The following is a 23,916-nucleotide window of genomic DNA, read 5'->3' on the forward strand; positions in this document are numbered from 1 at the left end:
TTCTGTATGTTCTAAAAGAAATATATAATAATCTAATCCCCACCACAATCAAGGTATAGAATACTAACATTGCGCCAATAAATTCATGCATATCCCCTTAATAGCTAAGCCTTTTCCTCATTCCCAATCTCTGCCCATCACTGATACATTTTCAATTCCTATATCTTAGGCTTTTAAAAATTAACGCTGTATAAATTGAATCATGTACTATCTGGCTTTTGAGTCTTACTTCCTTCACTAATCATAGGGCCTTTGATATTCAAGTATGTTATTTGTAGGTAGAAGTAGGACTCTCTTACCCTGTTATTATTAAATTTCATTCCATGGTACAACTATTCTATGGCATGACCATTCCACAGTTTATCTACTCACTAGATGATGAGAATTTGGATTCTTTCATGTTTGGACAATTTCTAATAACTATGTTTAGGAATTTAATGAGAATAGAGGGGCTTCCTTCCTCTACAGTGATTATTTAGTATGGTAAGTATATTTTTAACTTCATAAGGAGTTGCTAGTCTGTTTTTCAGGGTGGTCATAATCATTTAGCACTGTCACCAGAAAATACATAAGAACTCCAGAGGCTCTAGACATTCACCAGGTCTTGGCTTTTCCAGTTGTTTTTACTTTCAGCCGGTCTAATGAGTGTGTGGTGCTATCACATGTGGCTCTAATTTTGTATATCCCTGATGACTAGTGACATTGAGTAACCTTTGGTATACTTCTCAGACATATGTTTGATGAAATGTCTATTTAGCAGACTTACTATATTGATTAATTTTTAAGCAATATTGTTATCGCTGTGAGCTATCAAGTGGGAGCTGGACATTGAACCGGGGACTTCTGCAAGAGCCGTAAGTGCTTTTAAACTCTGAACCATCTCCTCAGCCCATGATTATTCAAAGTAATTAGCACATATGGTATTAGGTTTCATTATGACATTTTTTTGTTTTCTGTAATTTATTTTTACGTCATGTGTACGAGTGCCTGAATGTATGTCGGTGCACCAATGTGCACACAGTGCCTGCAGAGGCCAGAAGAGGGCATTGGATCCCCTGGGACTGGAGTTGCAGATGATGGTGAGCCGCCACATGCCTGCTGGGAGGAACACCTCCACTGCAAGAGCAACGTGCTCTTAGCCACTGAGTCATCTCTCCAGGCCCCTCACTGTGGAATTTTAAATTTGTTTGTTGCTGTTGTTGTTGCTCATTCTCCTCCTCTCATATTCTCTATTATGTCCCTGACCCATCTTGTACCTTCATACACCACTTCCATAACTTCCTCTCTGCTTTCATATCACGTTTGCATCTATATTTTTATTCAGATGCTCCTGTTGTTATTGAGTCAAGAATTACTTTATTTAATAAATATGTGGTTTGAAAATATTTTCTCCAAGACCGAAACTTGTGTTTTCCTTCTTTAAAAACTGTCTTTCAAGTGACAGAGATACATTGGTTTGTTTGTTTGTTTGTTTGTTTAGTTGACATAGGGTCTCATTATGTAGCCCTGGCTATCTGGGAATTTGCTATGTAGACCAGGTTGGCTTCACACTCAGACATGCCTATGCCTCCCAAGCTCTGGGGTTAAAGAATGTGGTCCACCATGTCCAGTAAGAATATAAATTATTTTTATTTTTATTTTACTTTACATGTATGTAAGCTTTACCTTCTTGTAAGTCTGTACACCATGTGCATCCCTGGTGCCTGCAGAAGCCATGGCAGGGCACTAGACCCCTTGGAACTGGAGTTACAGATGGTTGTGAGTCACTATATGAGTGTTAGAAATTGAACCTGGATCCTCTGAAAGAGTAACCAGTGCCCTTGAGCCATCTTACCAGCCCCCAAAGAACAGACATTCTTAAACTTTGAAAGTCAAATTCCACATTTTCTCTGTGGACTTGTTTTTGGTGTCATGCCTAAACGCTATTAATATAAAAACCATCAATGTATCCCACATCATGAATTATTTTTCCCAAAGACTTCTAAAGAATTTATAGCTATGGGTTTTATATTTAGGCCTACACTCTGGTTTTTTTTGTTGTTGTTGTTGATTTTTACACTGAGTGGGGAATGGAAGGGTTTTTAAAATGGATACTGTACTGGCTTTTTTTGTATCAACTTGACACAAGAGTCATTTTGGAAGAAAAAAAATGTCAACTGAGAAAATGTTCCCACCAGATTGGCCTGTGGTGCATCTTCTTGATTGATGATTGACATAGGAGGGCACAGCTTACTGTGGGTGGTGTCATCCTGAGCTGGTAGTCATGGGTACTCATGGGTACTATAAGAAAGCATGCTAAGCAAGCCTTGAGGAAGCAAGTCAGTAAGCAGTGCTCCTCCATGGCCTCTGGATCAGTTCCTGCCTCCAGGTTCTTGCCTTGTTTGAGTTTCTGCCTTGACTTCCCTCAGTGATAGACTGTCATGTGGAACTGGAAACTGAAATCAACCCTTTCCTCTCCCAGTTGCTTTTGGTTATAGTGCTTCGATCAGTGCATAAAGTTCTTGCTTCATTGCCTTTGTATCTTCATAAAAAATAAACTAGTCATGCAACTGTTGGTCCATATCTGGATTCTGTACTGTTCATTCATGTATTGCTCTAGCATTTCTACACTCCCATAGATACAGCCTAAAATAATTCTGAAAACTTAAACTTGAAATCCTTCTACCTCAGCTTTTCTGGCTGCTAGAATTGAATGCATGCACCAGCATTATCCAACAGGATCTAGGAATGGAGTCCTGTAAGGAGAATTCCGAGTGCTTGTGAGAACACTCCAAAAAAACAAGACAAGAGTCTTGTGACCTCAGTTTCTTCAAAATACAGACTCGTTCTTGGAATGTGTCTCATGCTCCTCCCAGGAGTAGCAGATAGAAGTGAGTTTACTCCATATTACTCATTAGTGCTTACTGGTGTTAGCCAAGTGTTTATACAACCAGGAAAACATGTTTTTACCATGTGTGCCTTGTCTTATGGTTGTATACAGCTTGCAATCATGAGAACTTTACTCAGCTGACCATTCTTTGCCTTTGGAATATAGACTGTCTGGTTCTCCGAATAAAGCTGACTCCTGCATGAGGCTTTAGCCCACTTTTTCTATTGACACTATTCTCCCAGGTCCCACCACTTCTAGAGTAGTAACATTCAACTTCTACAGTTCTTATTCATCAAAATTGTTTTGATCACACTAGTTCTTGAGCTTTTCTAATACAATCTTATGAAAAAGAATGTGTTGAGACTGTATCTAACCCATGGGTTAAAGACAAGCTGACACCTTAACAATGACATTTTTGATCCACAAACACGATACCTATCTCCATTTCATTAGATTTTCTTCTCCATACTTAGGATTGAGCTCAAAGCCTACCTCCTATAGTTTCTTTCATTGATGTTGTGCAAATTTTAACATATAAGTCTTGTAAATATTTTGAATATTAGCATCTAAGAACCTAATGCTTCTGATGGAGTCACAAATTGTCACGCTTTATTTCACTAAGTCCTACTGCTGTGTGTGTGGTGTGTGTGTGTGTGTGTGTGTGTGTGTGTGTGATGTCTTTTCTCATCAATGAATTTTCAACTGTCCAAAATAAAAAATGAACTTTCAAAAAAAGTTACACTGAAGCACTATGTTATTTTCCTATCATCACTATTGCAAACTACCATCACTTAGTAGCTTACAGTAGCATGGATTATTATCTTTGGTGGAGTTCAAGAAGTTACAGAGGTGTTAGTTCCTTCTGTGAGCTTTACGGAATGTACCTGAAATTCCTTTTTCTAGCTTTTACAGAATCCCTGCATTCCCTGTTTCAAGGTCTTTTCCTTGAATCACTCCACCTTTTTTTTTTATTCCATTGCAGTTATGCTATGTATGGTGGCCAAACCTCCTCCTTATAAGGATTCTGATTATGTCTAGAGCTTGCATAAATAATCATGAATGATGTCATACTCAAACTTTCCATATCAACGATTTCTTTCTGGCATATAATGTAACATTCACAGGTGCCAGTGATTGGTATGTAGATACAGTTAGGGGCCATTCATTGTACAATCTAATTGTAGTATTGAATAGAATTTTAACTCAATGGGGTATATAAATGGCAATTAAAAGACAATTGGAGAAGGGCATTTAGTTTAAACAATGGTCTGATAGGATCGCTTTAAAAGTAATAAAAGTACCTTGTCTCCTTGTTTCAAAGTACGCAGCTGAAGCCTTCCAATAGCTTTTTTGGCATCTGCCTTTAACTGCCTCTATAATAAAAATAGATATTAGAAGACATATTTTTAAAAGAGGTATGATTAAAAATGGTATAGTGATTTAATATTTATCAGTAAAGGCCAATGGAGATGGCTCCATTGGTAAAGTACTTATTACACAAGCAGTAAGGATCTAAGTGTGATGCCTAGCATCCCATAGAAGCTAGGCACCATAATGTGTGACTCACATCCTGGCATTGGGGAGGTGGAGCAGGGCGACTGTTTCTTGAGCCTTGCAAGACCCTGTATCAGAAAGTAAGGTGGAGAGCAACTAAGGAAGACTTGTCTTTGACCAGGCTTTTGACCTTGAGCTTCCACACCCATGTACAGTTGCGTGCATATATACAGGTGTATAAATACACACACACACACACACACACACACACACACACACACACACTTTTTCGGGGGTGGCAGTTCGAGACAGGGTTTCTCTATGTAGCCTTAGTTTTCCTGGACTCACTTTGTAGACCAGGCTGGCCCCACAGAGATCCACCTGCCTTTGCCTTTCAGAATGCTAGGATTACAGGTGTGTGCCACCACGCCCGGCTCGCATCCACACATTTTAAAAAATTAATATATATTATTAGTTTATTCATATTACATCTCAGTTGTTATCCCATCCCATGTATCCTCACATTCCTCCATGCAGGAATGCTGACTGGTTTGATCATGTACAAGTCTTGTGCAGATAACCAGAGTTGATGTGAGCTCATGACTATCGTGGGCCTAGCATGTCCAGAAAATACTGTTTTGCCCCAGTCCTCTGCAACATCCAGCCCTTACAATTTTTCTGCTTCGCTCTTCTAAGATATTCCCTGAGCCTTGGCATTAGGCAGTGCGATGCAGATGCCCCATTTATGGCTGAGTACCCTCTATACTTTGACCAGTGTGAGTTTCAGAGGTATCTCCTGTCCACTGCACAAAGACACTTTTCTGATGAGGACTGAAAATTGTACTAATCTATGGATATAGACATATGTATTTAGAAGGAAGTTTGACACTAGGCCAATTTAGCAAAAATACTAGTAATAGGTCTGCTCCCTAGGTTCTTGGCCAGATTTATAGCACCAGACATTAGTTCTCTCACGCAGAATGGATCTTAAATCCCAAATTACTGAAACTTACTGTGTTTCTCTACTCTTAAAAACAGCATCCCTGGGACTATAATGGTAAAAAACAGTATGATTCTCTTCTAAATGGATTCAGACGCTATGAATTTTTGAAGCAATTTTCCTATTTTCAAGTTCAGAGGACTTTAAAGTATGCCTTCTACAACTTCTTTTCTGAAATGGGTCTTGTTTGAACAAAAACGCACAGGATTTGAATTCAAAATGGACCTAGATTAGAAATCTGATTTTGTCACCGACTGAAGAATAACATTAGCAAGTCACTGAATCACTGAGCTTACTTGCTTTTCTATAAAATGAGGAATATAACAACCCTCCCATATTCAATATTTTATTAGAAAAACCTGCTGATTATAACAAACATTGTCAAGGAGGGAGGATGGAGTCGGAGTTGTTTCACCGTGCACATATCTACGATGAGTCTGGCTATTTAACGTCAAACCAAAGCTCACATAGAGAGTGGAGCAAGGACTAAACTGCACAACTGAGCTATGAGTCACATTACAAAGTGGGATGATATAACGAGTTACAAAAGATTACAAAGGATGAAATCATTGAGATACTGTCTTTCTTCTATGCAGTTTGAATTGGTAACAGGAAAAAAATAAGATATTTGGTGTTAATGTGGTGTAATGTAGCAAATGAATCCCTCTCTTTCAGAAAAAAGTCTATATTCTATATAAGAAAGTCTCAGGTGAACATATTACATATGTAAACTGAACTTGAGGTAGGTTTCTCATTAGGGTAGATGCTGTGTGGACCCAAGAGCATTTGCAGCAAGACAGATGATTCACAATCATAAATTGAATTACAATCTTATTTTGCATTATAAAATGAATAAACTTACCCAAACTTTAGCAAACAATAGGTGTTCAGAAACAGAGTTCACTATGAGAAGTAAAAAGGATCCACCCTCCCTCCCCACTACGCAGGGTCTGTTTCCCCAATAGTGCTTCCAGCTGACACATAAACTACATGAGGATTAGATATAATGCAAAGAAAATTTCTAACATAGTGCCTGACATATTATAGGTACTCAATAAAATATGTAGTAAACAAAAATATAAAATCTGGGCAGTGGTGGTACACACCTTTATTCCCAGCACTCAGGAGCCAGAGGCAGGAGGATCACTGTGGGTTCGAGGCCAGCTTGGTCTACAGAGCAACACAGAGAAACCCTGTCTCAAAAAAGCTAATCTAAACTAAAACAAACTATTGCTTGTAAATAGGTATCACTGGAAATGGGCAAAATATCTGTAAATATCCCTGAAAAATATATTTTAGAAGAAAGTAAACCATACTATGGGTATGTAAAGAATGTCCTCAATGCCTAAAGATCACTTTAGAAAGGCATTTGATTTGAAACTAACAAAATTACTAACCAAACTATTTTTCTTCATTCTCAGAAATAGCAAAAATCTTTCATATTACTACCTGAACAGTAAATATAGATTAGTAGAAATAACTAATGATGGTGCTAATGAAAGCCTAAGTAGAACTTGATCATTATAATCTCAGAGTCTAGTCCAATAAAACTACCTATAATTCAGCTGTTTTCTGATTATTTTTCAGTTTCTTGGACCTATGGTCTGTTAAACTGTGTTCCTTTCACTAAACAACTAGGACCCACAGGCTTGGCTGTGGCTCAGATTTCTAAGCCTTAGTACTTTCTTATCACATAGATCAGGAGCTACTCAGACACTAAGGGGGAAATGCCATATAAATGGAAACAGAACCAATGAGAGAAAGGAATATAGTACACCCAGAAATATATCTTTGTTCATCCTTTTCTTATCTGTCTCTAAAGCATTTCTCATTGAGGTTTAAGCAACAAACTCTATAGCCAAGCGGAGAAATGTACTAATTTAGGAAGTACTATTTCTCTAGCATGTTTATTTGATTAAGGGGATATACTCTGAGATGGGAGGGTGACCTGGTTGCAACATCTGTTACCCTGCTCATCCCCAAGGTTGACTCAGCTAATCTTGCTGGCTAGATCGGTGTCCCCTTTCAACCTTACTATTCCATGTCTGTCTTGCCCAAAGCTTCATGCTTGGTTGAAGATGACAACCTTCCCCTAATGAGGAGGACCATTCTTCCATCAAGGGTAGATGAGTAGCTGTATTTCCCCTGATAGAACCTCCACACAAGCTCTTAAGTCTGCATTTTCAGACTTTTCATTCCTAAGTGTTCAATTCAATACATTATCAGTCCCTGAGTCACCAATGATAATGTTTTCTACATTTACTAGCAATGAGTGCTAAACAAGTACTTTTCCTTCATTCCAGCTACAACTGTAACACAAATTAATTCGAGATTTAGGCTCAAAGGCAAACTTATATGCCATGTATGAATCTAGTCCCAAGAAACAAAAGAGCTGGTATTAATACCAAGCTAAAATAGGTGATGAGGGTAACACACACACACACACACACACACACACACACACACACACACACACACACGACCTAATTGCAAATGCCAGGTTATTAAATAAGAAATTTGATTATAGAAATCTCTAAAGACCTACACCATTTAAAGACAGCATCCTGGTTCAAATAGTAATTTATAATTTACTCCAGAGAAGTTTCTTTGTGCAGTGGACGGTGGTAAATGCAGAAGCTCACAACTGGTCCAGATGCAAAGAGTCAATGTCAGTGGAGTGCTCAGCCACAAATGGGACATCTACACCACAGCCATCAGACAAAGCTCAGGCACCTCTATCAAAAGATAAGATCAGGATGGCTGTAAAAGCTAGAGGTCAGGGATGGCCAGTACAAAATGTCTTCTGGACCAGAGATGACCAGTGAACTCATGAACTCATAGCAGCTGGGATTGCCTGCATGAGATCATATCAGTCAACATTCCCGCATGGAGGTGGAGCTTGAAAGCCCCTATGCCTACCTGAGGAGCTATTTATAGTTGATGGGTGATAGCAGAGGGAGGGTCAGTTTTCTTTAAGGGTGTGGCTCCTCAAAGATGACTTATGCTCTAGAGCAGTGGTTCTCAACCTTCCTAAGGCTGCGACCCTTTAATACAGTTCAGTCATGTTGTAGTGACCCCCAACCATAAAATTATTTTCATTGCTACTTCATAATTGTAAATATCTTGCCCTACTGGCTTGTCCTACACTCATGATACATAGGCAGCACAAACTGGAGTCAGTAGGTTTAAAAAAACAAAGAAAGAAACAACAACAACAAAAAAACCCTCCCTTAGTGGCTACTCATTGCTTGCAGAATATTTAATTTAAAAATATAAATACTTTCACAGCTTTTTCAAGTAAGACATTTCTAAGTTTTAGTTGTTAAAAGCCTCTTTTCTAGAGCATCTGCAGTTAGGAAAAATTTAAGGAACATTTACTGGGCCCCAACTATGTATCACACTCAGCCCTAAGAGTTTCACCTGTGTCAGCACGTATAATCATTAACTAACTTGTGAAATCAGTATTTTAATATGCAAGTTTTGTAGACAAGTCAAGTGGGTTGAAGCTTGACTAAAGTCCAAGCAGGTGGCTAGATCCAGCCTATTCAGCTTGTACCTGACTTTAAAGCTCCTGATCTCTGGACCTCAATACACTGCCTCCATTGTGCGCTGGTGAAGAAGCCTATAAAAGGCTTTGCATGCCTTATAAAAAAGATAAAGGAAAGAAACAAGGGAGGGAACCCTCAAAGCTATTATTCAGTCTTAAATTGTTTCTAAATTGCTATACATTGTGATTTGTGAAACGATTTAAGTGGGTGTATAATACTAACAGCCTCTCCCCGCCTCCTCAATCCTAAATCATATCTGGTATAAGAATACTTGAAAATCGAGTTGAGAACTGAAGAAAAAAAAAACACTGCTTTTTTTGTGTGGATGCCAATTTTCTTTACAGAAGCTTAATGCTGTTCCTCCAACCAATCCAAGTCTTTGACAGTGCCAGTAACTGAAGACAGAAGGCACACAGTTTTGGGTTGTTATTGCTGGTTTGGCCTTGACAATTTCCGAGGTGGCTGGGGGTAGGGAGCTGAAAATAAAGTCAGACCAATTATAATTTTCAATTTTAAAATCACAGTGAACACAAGATATTCTATTTAGTTCATCTCTATATTCATACCACACTATTAAAACATGTGGCAGTCTGTTGATTTGTCTGCCTAGGGTTTGGTCACAGGGCATTTTACATTCAGTGTAACTGAAATATGCAAAAACAAGTTAAAGAGTTAGACTAGGGGCTGGAGATATGGCTCAGAGGTTAAGAGCACTATCTGCTCTTCCAGAGGTCCTGAGTTCAATTCCCAGCAACCACATAGTGGCTCACAACCATCTATAATGTGATCTGGTGCCCTCTTCTGGCCTGCAGCTGTACATGCAGGCACACATTCAGCAGAGCAATGTATAAATAATAATATAAAAATCTTTAAAAAAAAGAGTTAGACTAATTACTTAATGGGCCTAGAGTACATACAAACAAGAAAGGGATAACACAAGCAAACTTTTCTGCACAGGAGTCATTGCCTTTAAAAAAAAATAAAACAAACACTTCATTAAAAGCTAAAAATATAGGACATTTTCCAAGAATGAAAATTTAAAAAAAAATCATAATCTTGGCTCAGAGTTTATAAACACAATGTTTAAAATTTTTAGAAAATGTATAGTAAGAGGAATCTTTCGCCAGCCTACCTTTCTGTGAGCAAATACAATGTCTGTGCTATGTGGCCATTTAGGCATGGGAAATGAAAGGAATTGAAAATGAAAGTTCAATGAAAATCTATGTGTAATACTTAAATCAAAGAGTTCCTACAGTATGAAAGATTTATCTTGAATTAAAAAAATAAAGAACAAACTTTAAGCAAAAAAGGTCCCTTATAGGAGAGGAGAATCAAGCAATTAAACAGAGTCCCATATATCTAAGAACCCTGGAGACAGGGTAAAGAGGAAGATAGATGATTCCCATAAATATGGACACTATTAGAAGCATAAGGAACTGTAGTGCAAGAAAGAATTTTGAAGAAGGAAAATTGGCCAATGGATATGCTATAACTAAGACTATAGCCTTGTCAAAGAAATACAATTAGCACCTTTAGAAATCATGATATGACTAAATTTGTACTTCTGAATCAACTCTAGTCCTCAGCAAACATGTCCCCTTTTCACAACCCTGGTAAATGCTGTTCTGCTCTCTACTTCTATGAGATTAACTTTTTTACAAAGAGAAGAAAATTCTGTAATTCTCCTATTCAAAATCATTTACTTGAAATTTGCTAGAACAGCAGCTTTTAAATGCCGTCACTATATAAAATTGCTATATAAAATGGATGCTCCTGGGCTGGAGAGATGGCTCAGAGATTAAGAGCACTGCCTGCTCTTCCAAAGGTCATTAAGTTCAATTCCCAGCAACCATGTATAATGAGATCTGGTGCCCTCTTCTGGCATGCGGGTGTTACATGCAGGCAGAACACTGTTGACATAGTGAATAAATAAGTAAATAAATGACTAAGTCTTTTTTTTTTTAAGACAGGGTCTCTTTGTGTTAGCTTTGGCTGTCCTGGACTTGCTTTTGTAGACTAGGCTGGCCTAGAACTCACAGCCTGCCTCTGCCTCCTGAGTGCTGGGATTAAAAGGCGTGCGCCACCACACCTGGCCTAAATAACTAAATATTTAAAAAAAAAAGGATTGATTTTTAAAAATGGATGTTCCCAAACACACACAGTGTTAATGCTATGTGATGAAGGATAGGTTCAATAAATTGGCTACAGCAATCATTTCACACTGTACAGCATATCAAATCACCACAGAGAGCATTTTGGATACAACTTTATTTGCCAATTATGCAACAATAAAGTTGGGGAAAAGAATTAGTGATATCATCTGAGTATGGTTATGTCTGGCTGTAGTCCCAACCATTGTGGAAAACTGAGATGGAAAGATTGCTTGTGTCAAAAGTTCATCACCACTTTGGGTAACTATTATGGTCTGTGACTTAGATGTTTCCAAATGATGATTCTATAAGGGTGGTGTTGCCAGCATTGCAAGAGGATAGAACCTTTAGGAAGTAGGTCTGAGTAAAGGCAAATTAAAGTATTGAGGGTGTCCCCTCTAAGGGGATGTTGGGATGTACCTTTTCCTGTCTTCTTTTGTCTTCATGACCATAGCAGGGTGAATAGTTAGCCCACATAGCCACATGGTCTGCTATGATGGTTTAGCCGCCCTGGGTTAGGTGCTTATGGACTGAAATCTCAATGCTGTGAACCACACTACAATTTCCCCACTTTAACTAATCTCAAGTACTTTGTCACAGGGGTAAAACCAAACCAAACCAAAACATACCAACAATAGTGAAACCCAGTCTCAGAAAACAAAACAAAAGAACAACAACAGTGATACAACTGTAAAATTAGAGTGTGTGAATATATTAAAATTTGGAGACTTGTTATTTGAGTTTTCTTTCAACCTGTGAGAAATTCAGAAGACTGTAAAGATATGTCTTTCTTAGGCAACTTACTGTGTGTAAGAGCCAAAATTCTCATGGGTTTGTAAACGGCCCTGAACAGTTCTCAAATTTACACGAGAACATACATGTAAGCACACTAACCATAAATATACATAAAAGCATATACATATATATATGTTTAAACATATATAGATAGATAGGTGATAGATTTAATAGAAAATGTAATCAGTTAATGGATTTTTCAGTTAATTTAATTAATAGACTGTAATTGGGAATATTCCAGATAACATTAACAATAGTTTATACTCAAATGGTTTTGAGGTAGGGTCTCCCATTTTAGCCCAGGCTTATCTAGAACCTACTATGTAGTCAGGGCAGCCTCAACCTTCTAAATGGTGATATCATAGGCATGAGTCAACATACCATGGTGAAAGGACAAATTTTCAGATAGTAATACACCTTAGTCCTTCTTCATCCAAGAGCACTCTGTGTTACTATTTCTAGCAGTAAGCTACAGAAAAATGTGTGGCCTAGCTCTACTTAGGGAACTAATTTGAGTATCAGAGTCCCAGACTCAAATGGTAGGAGTGGGGAGGGCTGGTACCCTGGATCATTGTGCTCACAACTGGTCGTGCTGTCTGAAATGCAGGACCCAGACAATGAAACCAGGTGCATATCATCTGGCTAGATTGTTGTGCAAAACAATCTTGAAAAACTGGTACAACATGGTTCATTGCTCCAGCCGTATCTAACAATACATCAATCACTACTATAAAGGACACTTTGAAGGCCACATTCCTAGGGTTGGCTAATGTCCAATCATGGTTAACTTGGGAACATTCAAGGAGTAAGCAACTAGTTCTGCTCTGTTACCTCTTGCCTTACAATCTATTCACATTGTCTTTGGTCAAAATCTTTTTTTTTTACAACAAAATCATCATGCAGTGCCTTTTAGAAAAGTATTTTTATATATAAATACTTCAATTGTTACCAATTTTATAGTAGTTACTTACGTAATTACTATAGTAAGTTCTAAGTATTTATATATGCTGTTATATCTATATTTTATGTTATAACATGAACATATAAATAGCATTCAGTTGATTTTTATAGATTGTTGTTGAATCTATATTTATATTAGTAAAATATTTATATAAGCATATTGTAACATATATATAACATATACACACAAACCAGACATGCACATATAGACACACACAGTCTGTAAGGACAGTAAATATATGTAATAGATGCAGAAACCAACAAGAGGTAGAAAGGGGGCTGAAGAAACAATTCAACCTCTAGACCTTCACAAATATCTTTTATTGCTGTACCAATTTCATTATCCATTTACCCCTTGATCTATGGCTACTTGAACTTTGTAATAACCTTGTCCAGAGTAACTTAATAGAGAAATAAATTATGCAATTTCAATTCTTTCTCAGGGAAGTCACTATCTATTGCCACTACGTCTTGAGGAATTTTTAGTTGAATCTTATACTATATTTTATTACTATATATGATCTGTTTACATACAAGAGTTGACTCTTATCAACAATACTTATTATACAATATTACCATATGATTATTTTACACTCTCTCTCTCTCTCTCTCTCTCTCTCTCTCTCTCTCTCTCTCTCTCTCCCCCCCCGCCCCCCGTGTGTGTATACCAGAAGTTAGTACCATGTATTTTCCTAAATTTCTCTCCACCTTATTTGGTTGTTCTTTTTAAAAAATTATATTATTTTCCCAGTTCCTTTTCCTCCTTCCAACCTATATGTACACACACACACACACACACACACACACACACACACACACACACACACACACATATATATATATATCAGTCCAGTTAGTGTTACTTATATGCATATAATTTTAAAGCTAACCACTTGAATGAATAATTATGGTGCTCATCCTTAGTGAAGACTATTTCTCCTGCTCTCAGCATTCCTTAGTTGCCTGTAGCTCTTTGTCTAGGGGTTGCAGTCTGTGAGATTTTCCCCTTCCAGGTTAGGATGTCTATTGTTGTTCATCTTATTTTTTGAGACCATCTCTCCCTGGCCTAGAACTCACAAATCTGGCTAGATCTCTAGTCTGGCCAGTAAAGCCTGGATTCTCCTGTCCCCTCCCTCCCAGCACTGGGGTTGAAGTCAAGGCTGCACATACTTGGCTTTTCTATGAGTGCTGGGGATATAATTCAGGTCTTCAACTTTGTGAAATAAGCACTTAATCAATGGAGATATTTCCCAACCTTCTTAATGTATGTGTGTGTGTGTGTGTGTGTGTGTGTGTGTGTGTGTGTGTCATGTGCATGTACGTATGTGAGTGTATGTTAGATAGAACCCAAAGTCCATGTTAGAGAAATGCTCTACTTCTAGGCTACATTCTCAGAACTCAAAGAATGGTCAGAATACACTTTGGTTTAGTGATCAAATAAACCAGGAGGTAGCACAGAACTCTATATGTCTGTTAGAATTGGCCTTTCTCATGTATGAAATATTATTATAGTGAAATGTCACTACTGGCAGTGACTGTGCCATGTTTAGGTTCTATTTTACTTAAGAGAAAGTGCATCATGTATCAATTCACATCACTATCTACTTAAAGGGTCCCATTAACTCTTGTCCAACATGGTTAGCTCCCTCCATTATAGACTACATGGTATCATTAGTTATTGTTTTCATCCTCACATCTATTTTATTTCTATTTAACATATGAGTTGTAAATTTTAATGGATTTTATTGTGACATTTCCATACATATGTTTTTCTTCTCAAATAGTTATTTCTTAGCTATTGCTTATTAATTAAATTTGTCCTTTGACAATGTTATTCATGTATATGGTATTTGCTGATTACTCTCTCCCTATACTATACCTTATCCCCTTCCAAATAGTTAATCCTCCTTCCACCCTACAAATCTCTTGTTTTGTGAACCACTGGGTTAACCCGTGGGTGTCTGTGTGAATGTTGGTTTGGAACTATCCACTACAGCCTGGTGGACTTATCACTGGGTATGCAACTGAAGACAATGAATCTCCTCTTCTGAAAACCTACAATGTTTCTGGAACTTCTCAACTCCTCTGACTTGTGGGAATATTTTATCAAGGCTTCACTACATAAAAAGGATTTCATTTTTTTTTCTGTTGCTCTTGGAAAGGATTCCTTCCTATCTATCTTAATTACTACATCTGACTCTTCTTAAAATCTCTGTTCATTAAAAGTGGATGTACAAGGATGGCACCAATAAACATGTTCACGTAGAAAGGGGAAAACTCTTGAGCACTCAGCCATACACAAAGAACAAAGGAATGCTGAGAGCAGGAGAAACAATCCTCCCCTTGGAAGAGCACACCAACTGGTTATCCAATACTAAACAGTTAGCTCTGAAAGCTTACATGCAAGTAACATTATACGGACTGATTGTATTTATGTGTTTAGGAACACACACGCACACACACACACACACACACACACACACACACACACACACACACACACACCCCAATTAAAGAGGCCAAGAATTTGAAGAGCAAGGAGAACTATATGGGAGGACTTGGAGAGAAGAAAATGATGTAATTATCTTAAAAATTATTTTTAAAAGTAAATGTAATCACTACCCCTTGGCAGGAAGGCCTTGTGGGCACACAGAGGAAAGGGGAAGCAGGCTATCCTGATGAGACCTGATAGGCTGTGGCCAGACGGGGGAGGGAGGGGAGGGGGAGGAGGGCACCCCTGTCAGAGGTCTACAGGAGGGGAAGAATAGGGCAGAAGAGGGAGGGAGGGTAGGAATGGGAAGATAAGAGTGAGGGGGTAGCAATCAGAATGTAATGTGAATAAATTATAATATATATATATATATATATATATATATATATATATATATATATATATATATAACAAAAAGTAAACGTAATTCCAGCTTTTCTTGCTATACCTATCCCAGCCCCTATTTTATTGAGCACCCTCATATAACACCCTCATATAACAGAACTTAATCCAATGATCCAATGTAAGGTGCCATTGTGTATCAACTGTCTTAGATAATGTTAGCATAATACACCATACCTCCCTCCAAATGTTGGATAGTGTATTCTACAGTGTTATTGTGATCATTCTCACAAGTAGTTTAGTATTTAGTGTAAGTGTGTCATTGGGTTTCTCATAATCTTCACTCACTATGTAGCAGGGCTGGACTTGAACTCACAAAGATGCGCCTGCTTCTGCTGGGATTACAGGTATGCATCACCATGCCCAGCCTTCCTTAATAGGCTAATGAAGTGGAAAGTTCCCATTATACAGCTTCATCAACATTTCTATCAGTACAAAGCAGACAACGTGGCTAAACGTCCAGTGAAATTTGTAAACATACACCGGAAGCTTTTCACAAACAGATGTGAACTTATGAAAATCAAATATATAAGTAACATTACAGCACTCAAATCTTTATAAGCAAAAGTGACGACTGACCATAAAATTAATCCTTTTATCCTTAAAGGAGAAAGATAAAGTCTAATAAACAGTAAAAGAAGATCATCCAAAAGCCTTCTGAAATATATGAGAAAGCTTTAATGCTATTTTTGAGAAATTGTACAGAGGTTAACTTTCATGAAATATATTATTTCTATGAAAATTCTTAAATGAAGGATGACATTAGGCCCAAATGTGCAATGAAGCTTGTATAACACCAGGCAAAGTTCTTTATAAATCTTATTACTTCTGCCTTCAGAACTGTGAATAATATATTTCTGTTGTTTAAAGGGCAGGAATAAACCTTATTACTTGGTAAAAGAGTAGATAGATTTATTATAGCACTTAGAACACAGAAACATGGGTCCTACTGTGGACATACACAAAACTCATTCATCAGTGTGACTATAACCTTTGAATAGTTAGTTATACACGATAGCATTTTTCCAACCTCAGAGATAAAACCCTACATGATATACAAATGTCAAATATTAACACAGTGTGAGTTTACTGAGCAGCCTGGCATAAGAATGTTAAACATCCTTCTGATCATGGGTAGTAACAGGCTGAACCTGCTACCATTCTGATAAGCTCCTTCACTGAAGAGGACTGAAGGCAATTAATTCTAAAAATTCTGATGATCAGCATTCATTAATGTATGGTGATACTTAATCTTTATATAGGTTTTATAATGAAATGTATACTTTTCATCTATTGTGAAATTCAATTATCTTTTTTTTTTTTTTTTTTTTTTGCTATACAAAAATGTTGTTGCTCTGGTCCTAAATACATTGAGGTTTTCTTTGCTTTTTGGAGAATTAACACATGACACGGCCAAAACTTCAGTGCCTTTGAAGAATTTCTCAGATTATATAAAAAAACATAATTTTGCTGTTTCTATCACCTGAAAACATTAAATACTGACTGAATACTATGGATAAGTGGCAGAACATTTTGTTGTTACATTGAGAAATCTTTAAGGGAAGAGTAATAACGCTGGGAGCATGGACCATGGAAGAACGAGGCATGTAAGTAGTTAAATAATTCTTGTGCTCTGGAGGTATACTGGATTTGTTCGTGAAGGCTATGTGGGAAATGAAAGAGAGAGGGAGAGGGGGAGAGGGAGAGGGAGAGGGAGAGGGAGAGGGAGAGAGAGAGAGAGAGAGAGAGAGAGAGAGAGAGAGAGAGAGAGAGAGAGAGAGAGAGAGAGCGCTCAATTTTTTCTGGCCTGGGGACAATAAAAATTCCGTTGAAAATGGGAGTAATAGTGACTTGTGCTTGTGTTGATTGGGTGCTTGCTGGAATGACAACCTTGAATATAGAAAAGACAGGAAGAGCCTGTATACCAGGGAAAGCTGGCTGCTGCAGAAAACATCTTTATGTGTGTGTATATTAAACATTTTATCTGTAGAAACAGAAGACAGGAAAGAGAAGCATGATGTAGACACAGATACAGATAGGAGAGAGGTAGAACTACTCTTGAGATTGCCTCCATTTTATTGGTAGAATTAGATATAATTCGTGAAGTTAAAGGATGTGTCAGGTGCTTAAGCTGTAAACAAGGAATGTAAGAGAGTAAGTAGCGAAGAAAGCATTGAATTAATGAGCAGTATTGAAGCTCTATTCTGAGGCTGTGATTATAAATTTAAAGTCAGTATAGCTACAATTATTTTTCTGGTACTTATGAAAATCGAGGCATAGTCAAAGAGCTGGAGTTAAGGTTTAACCAGGGTTGATTAAACCCTGCATATGCATGAGCTCTACATGTATAGCTCTAGCAAATCCTGGATTGAAAGTATTCAGAATGAAAAACTACATCTCTCCTGGGTACATGTAGACTTTGTCTGCTAGTCATCCCCTATAGAACATAGCATAAGACTTCTTTGTACAGCATAAACATTGTATCAGTTATTGTAAGTAACCTAGATATGATTTAATGTGTTTGTATGTGCATAAGTTATATGCAAATGTTGTACCATTTTATGTGAGAGGCTTGAGAGTCCATGGATTTGAGTATACAACAGGAGATTCTGAAAACAATCCCCTATGGATACCACATGGATAACTCTATAACAAAGAGAGTAAAAAAACCAAGACAACTGAAGATATATACATGTGAATGGGCACAGAATCTAAGATGATTAGGGAAGAGAATATGGGAAGGAGTGAAGATGGTTTAAATATGACAAGATCAGGAATAGAGAATTGTAGGCATTTCTCTTTTCTATATGCCTTTGGTTGTTTTGTTCCATCATTTCCATACTTTGTAATTTTTAAAGCACTGATGTTAAAATATATAAAGTTATCAATATTATCAATATGTTTGGAGTTTAACTCTGTTATCATGAACAATTACATTTTTTAAATCTTCCCTGGAACTCACATGGTGGTAGGAGAATATGGACTTTGGTAAGGTGTCCTGTAATCTTCCTGTGCACACTGTGGCATGCATTCCCTCTCCACAGGCATGCATAAACACACAGTAAATAACCAAGGAAACCTGCTTTGTCATGAAATTCAACATTCCTTTTTTAGCTCCACTCCCACATATAAATTCTCTCTCTCTCTCTCTCTCTCTCTCTCTCTCTCTCTCTCTCTCTCTCTCTCTCTCTCTCTCTCTCTCTCACACACACACACACACACTAAGCAGTGACAACAGTTATGATGATTTTATGGAGATTTCTTCATCTGTACTTTCTTTTTTGTTTCATTTTGTTTTTGTTTGTTTTGATTTGTTTTTGAGAAAGGGTTTCTCTCTGCAACAAGCCCAGGTTGTCCTGGACTTGCTTTGGAGACCAGGCTGGCCTTGAACTCACAAAGATCCACCACGTGCTGGAGTTTAAGCCATGCACCACCAAACCCGGCTCATCTGTACTTTCTAATTCCTTTTTTTCCCCTCTGAGTGAGAAATGCTTTTATAATTTAGAAGAACAGTTCATTTAAAGCAACATATGTATTAACAGTAATTTATAAATAAATGTTGGCTATGCTTCCTTAGATGTGTAAAAGACTTAATCAAGCAGTATTAACTTCTTTGACAAAAGACAGAATAAAGGACTTGAGACGATGGAAGCCAATATACATTTAAAATGACTAGATTTCATAAAAGATGCATAGACCTTTGTCTAGTAAGTATATTAATATACATGAAACTAAACTGTAATTGAAACGGTAGAAATATTTTAAAATTGGGATAAGGTTTACGAACCTGCTTCCTGCTTTGAGCTCTTGCATTCCGTAATCTTCGAGCAGAATAAAAGATAAAATAGCCCACAGTTGCTGCCGTAATAATAAAAAAGGACACGGAAACGAAGAAAATTGAATAATGATTCACCCAAGGGCCATGTTTTTTCCCTACTTCGATGACCATTGTTACTTGTATGCCTCTTTGAATAGACTGTAGAATTTTTGTTCCTTTTAGATTGCCAATCATGATTGCAACAATGTCTCCTGCACCTGTGAAAGGAAATGAATTCAATTTTAGTTAGAGATCCTTAATATAAAATTGATTTAATGGATGATTTAAAACATTTAAAATGAGACCTAATGACACAAAAGGATGTGTTATCATTCAATTAACATTATTAAGCACCTATTACATATTCAAAAGATATAAAGGTTATAACTATGAATAAGATTTAGTCACTGATCTAAGAAGCTCATATTTTAAAGCAGGAATTCTCAACTTTCCTAACGCTATGACCCTTTAATACAGTTTCTCATGTTGTGGTGACCCCAACCCATAAAATTATTTCATTGTTACTTCCTAACCGTAATTTTGCTATTGCTGTGAGTTGTGACATACATATCTGATATGCAGCACGTCTGATACATGATCCTTTTGAATTGAGAACAGCTGCTTTAAAGGAAGGAATCACATACAAAATTACCTATAATCCAACAGCATTATCTGTAGGGTCTAGTTTGTGCTTTTTTTTTTTTAAGATAAGGGCTCACTCTGTCTCCCACACCTGGAACTCAGGTCTTGCTGCCTGAGCTTCCTGAGTAGCTAGGAGTAGGGACCTGAGAAAGCACCTCAATATGTAAATTGTATGAAGGCCTTCTTAAATGACAAACAGTCCACAGGCTGGCATACAATAGAACTTACCTCCTCAGGAATTAGAAAATGCATATATACTCATTGTTTATATATATATATATATATATATATATATATATATATATATATATATATTTACATAGCAAGATAGGGATTTGAGGCAAATGATGCTCATAAAATGTTTTTCAGCCCATACACATGTTCATGATATGCTATTTTTATACATCTTCAAAGACAAGATAAAATTTGCACAAACTACTTGGGAAGGAGAAGCAGACCTGTGGAAGGAAACATGCAACAAGAGACGGCAATGGGTAGGCTAATATAATCAAAGCTCATTGTACGCAAATATGAACCATCGTAAGGCATCTCTTTTTTGTACCAATTAATGCACTATGGGACAAATTAAAGGAGAAAAGAGTGACAAGATAGAAGGACGTGCCTTCATCCAACTAACATTTATTACAAGCAAGGAAAAGAAAAAGTAGACAGGCACATTTTGTTCTAAGAGCAAAGGTTTTTACATGTGGATCTGTTCAAGTCAGCAAGGAAGACAACACAGAAAGGGGAGAGAAGTATTTCTTCCTACTTAGCACCAGTTAAAGACAAGCCTGAACTTACACTACAACTGTTACTAAAGGCCTCACATCTGTAATAATCTCCTTTCTACCCCCAAACATGTTTGGTTAGAAAAGCAAAACAACTTTTATCTCAGTGGTCTGAGAATGCCATTGTTCAAGCCATTCCAATGCTTATCAAGGTTTATAGCCTTCCTTGGTTTTTTTTTTTTTTTTTTTTTTTTTTTTTTTACAACCCCAGATGAATGATCTTAAGCAAAAGAAGGGTTCTTTGAATGTTAATATATTGCCAACCAGAGAAAGCTCCTATTGATACTAGGTTAAGGTACTACTCAAGGTTAATGATCAAACTCCAGCCTGGAATAAAGAACACCCACAAATAAGACTCTCAAAGACCTTTAGACTAGAATTTAAACACAAAGGACAATACTAAAATAGCATTGTAACTGTCAACGATTAAAAGTTTCAAATGGTGGTACATATGGTGGATTTTTTTCTTAAGCCCAAATAAATAACCCTTGAAATTGACAGACCCAGTTGCAAAGACTTTAACGGATTAGGCCACATAAAACTCCTCACAGTACATAGGGTAGGACCCTTTCCTAATATATGCAAAAAATATCACTACTGATCTTTTTATCATTTTATGTTATACACATGAGTGTATACTCTTTATGTGCACAACGTGTCATGCGCATGTAGTCAGATCCCCTGGAACTGGAGTATAAGTCTGGGAACCAAACCTGGGCTCTCTGGAAAAGCAAAGGGTGCTCTTAACCTCTAAAGCATCTCTCCCATGCATCACTACAGATAGTTATAGCTCCCAAAGTGCTATTTTTACACATGCTCGTTAAACTCTTAGGGCCCCAACAGATGGATGTGTGACCATTCAGTCTGATAGAGCTAATGACTCATTATCTTCTTTCCATGGAGGAAAATGGCAAAAGACACAGGAAGTGACAGAAGGATAAATTAGAGACAGCATTTTCTGTATCTTCATCTAAAACAAACATGGCCAAAACTTCTCCTATAAGTCAAAGAATTTATAAGTTAAAAGAAAAATGGCTTTGTTATTTGTCTTTCCTTAAATTTCTAGCTGTGAAAGTAAAACACAGGCTTCCCTGTCTTTTTCCTATGAGGAAAACATCTGGCTATAAAGCTCTCCTCAGTTACATAATGTGATATTGTAATGTGTCTAATATCTGACAGCACAGATAACTTTAAAAGGCAAGTTTGGAACATATTGCCACTTAAAACAATTCTTTTTACATCATGGATGCAGTCTTCTAATAAGTTGATGAGTAGGAGAAAGAGGTCCCCCTTTAGAAGATACAGACTCAGGAGCAGAAGTGTCTACTCAGACTATTCACTGTGTTAGACAGATTTTAAAAATAAAAATAGTCAAGAATGTACACCGTGTATACAACAGAAATAAGGTTGTGTTTCAGTCCTCATAATCCATATTAATATATACTTTATGAAGTTTAACAATGAAATAGACTAAATTATACTTCCAATCATATATAAGTATGCATCATTTCAGCATGGCACATAGGATGAAGGAACACTTAGAAAAGTATTTTGTATGATACCAGCGATATGAATTTTAAATAAGGAGACATTTTAGGGAAAGAAATTATTTCTTTTTGTCGTGTGTGTGTGTGTGTGTGTGTGTGTGTGTGTGTGTGTATCTTTTAAAAATAATTCATTATATTTTTTCATATGATACATTCCAACTACAGCCTCCCCTCCTTCCCTTCCATCTAGTCTTCCCCCACTTCCCCTCTACCCCAGATCCACTCCCCCTCTGTGTCCTTTCAGAAAAGGGCCAGTCTTATACTAAGACTTGTATCAAGGCTGGACAAGGTAACCCAGTAGGAGAAAATGGGTCCCATGACCAGGCAAAAGAATCGAGACTCCCCCACTCCCAATGTTAGGAGTTAAATGAAACATTACACTAAAGAATCACAGCATGCATTCAGAGGGCCTGGAACAGGCTCCATGATTGCCATTGGGGCAATGGTGGCTAAGACCTTATAGATTGGTCTAACCTGAGGCCCACACCAGGAGAGGCAGGCCATGCCTGACACTACCTAAATGGCCAGCATCTGGAAGTGGGATGGCTCAGGGACCTGTGGTAGAACCAATCACAACTGACCAAAAAAAAAAAAAAGTCAATGAAATGATTCCTAATTATATTCTGCTATACTCATAGGATCAGTGCCTAGCACAGTCTTTATCAGAGAGGCTTCTTTCAGAAGCTGATAGGAGCAGATACAGAGATCCACAGCCAAACATTAGGCAGAGGCAGGGGAACTCATCTTTAACTCTTTAGTACGCAACAATAAATCATGTAGATCTTACTTTCTTGATGGATTCCATTATCAAATGTTTTTCATATTTCTGCTTGCTTGGTGTATTTCTATAACCTTGCTGGTTTTCCTACATCCAGTCTCCTTAATGTTCAGTTTACCAAGTCCCTTTAAAATCCAGTATCTTTAAAGATAGCCCCCTAAAGTTTCATCGAGATTCATTTTCCTGTTTGTTTTTTGGCACGTGTTGGTTATATCCTGCTCAGCATTCTTTACTTAGTCTTTATTACTCATGGAAGCCTGACTCCTTAATCTAGGGTATAAAAACCTCATATGATGTGGTCTCAATGGAGTTGTCCAGTTTGATGTATCTCCCTTATATCCTCACTTCATGCACACTCAGATTCAGCTGCATGGGGCCATTTGTTGCCATTCACTTTTCATTAACTCTACTCTTTCTTTACTCTCATCCTCAAGTTTCCTGCATCCATTCTGTTTACTGCCCCCTTTCCCATTTGCCTATGTATCCTTGAAGATCCGGTTCATATGGTACCCTTTATAGTCTTTGAGTGAAAGCATATGTTCCATCACTTTTGTTTGGAATTTTTATTTAGTGTGCATGTGTGAACACAGTCACACGAGTGGAGGCCAGAAGATAACTGTAGGAGTCTGTTCTTT

At 37.4% G+C, this 23,916-nt stretch overlaps 1 protein-coding gene across 2 annotated transcripts in view; it reads right to left on the minus strand.

The window, feature by feature from the left end:
- The window catches only part of RNF128 (ring finger protein 128), a 104,505-nt gene that overhangs the window by 8,851 nt on the left and 71,738 nt on the right, over positions 1-23,916 (minus strand). For both annotated transcript variants that reach the window (XM_084790736.1, XM_084790735.1), the window contains exons 2-3: positions 19,497-19,744; positions 4,171-4,242 (exon numbers count right to left, since the gene is read on the minus strand). In XM_084790736.1, coding sequence (XP_084646862.1) covers positions 4,171-4,242; positions 19,497-19,744 — 320 coding nt within the window. The remainder of the gene's footprint in view (positions 1-4,170; positions 4,243-19,496; positions 19,745-23,916) is intronic.

This window comes from Acomys minous (assembly GCF_964271855.1).
Source record: "Acomys minous genome assembly, chromosome: 7".
NCBI lineage: Eukaryota > Metazoa > Chordata > Mammalia > Rodentia > Muridae > Acomys > Acomys minous.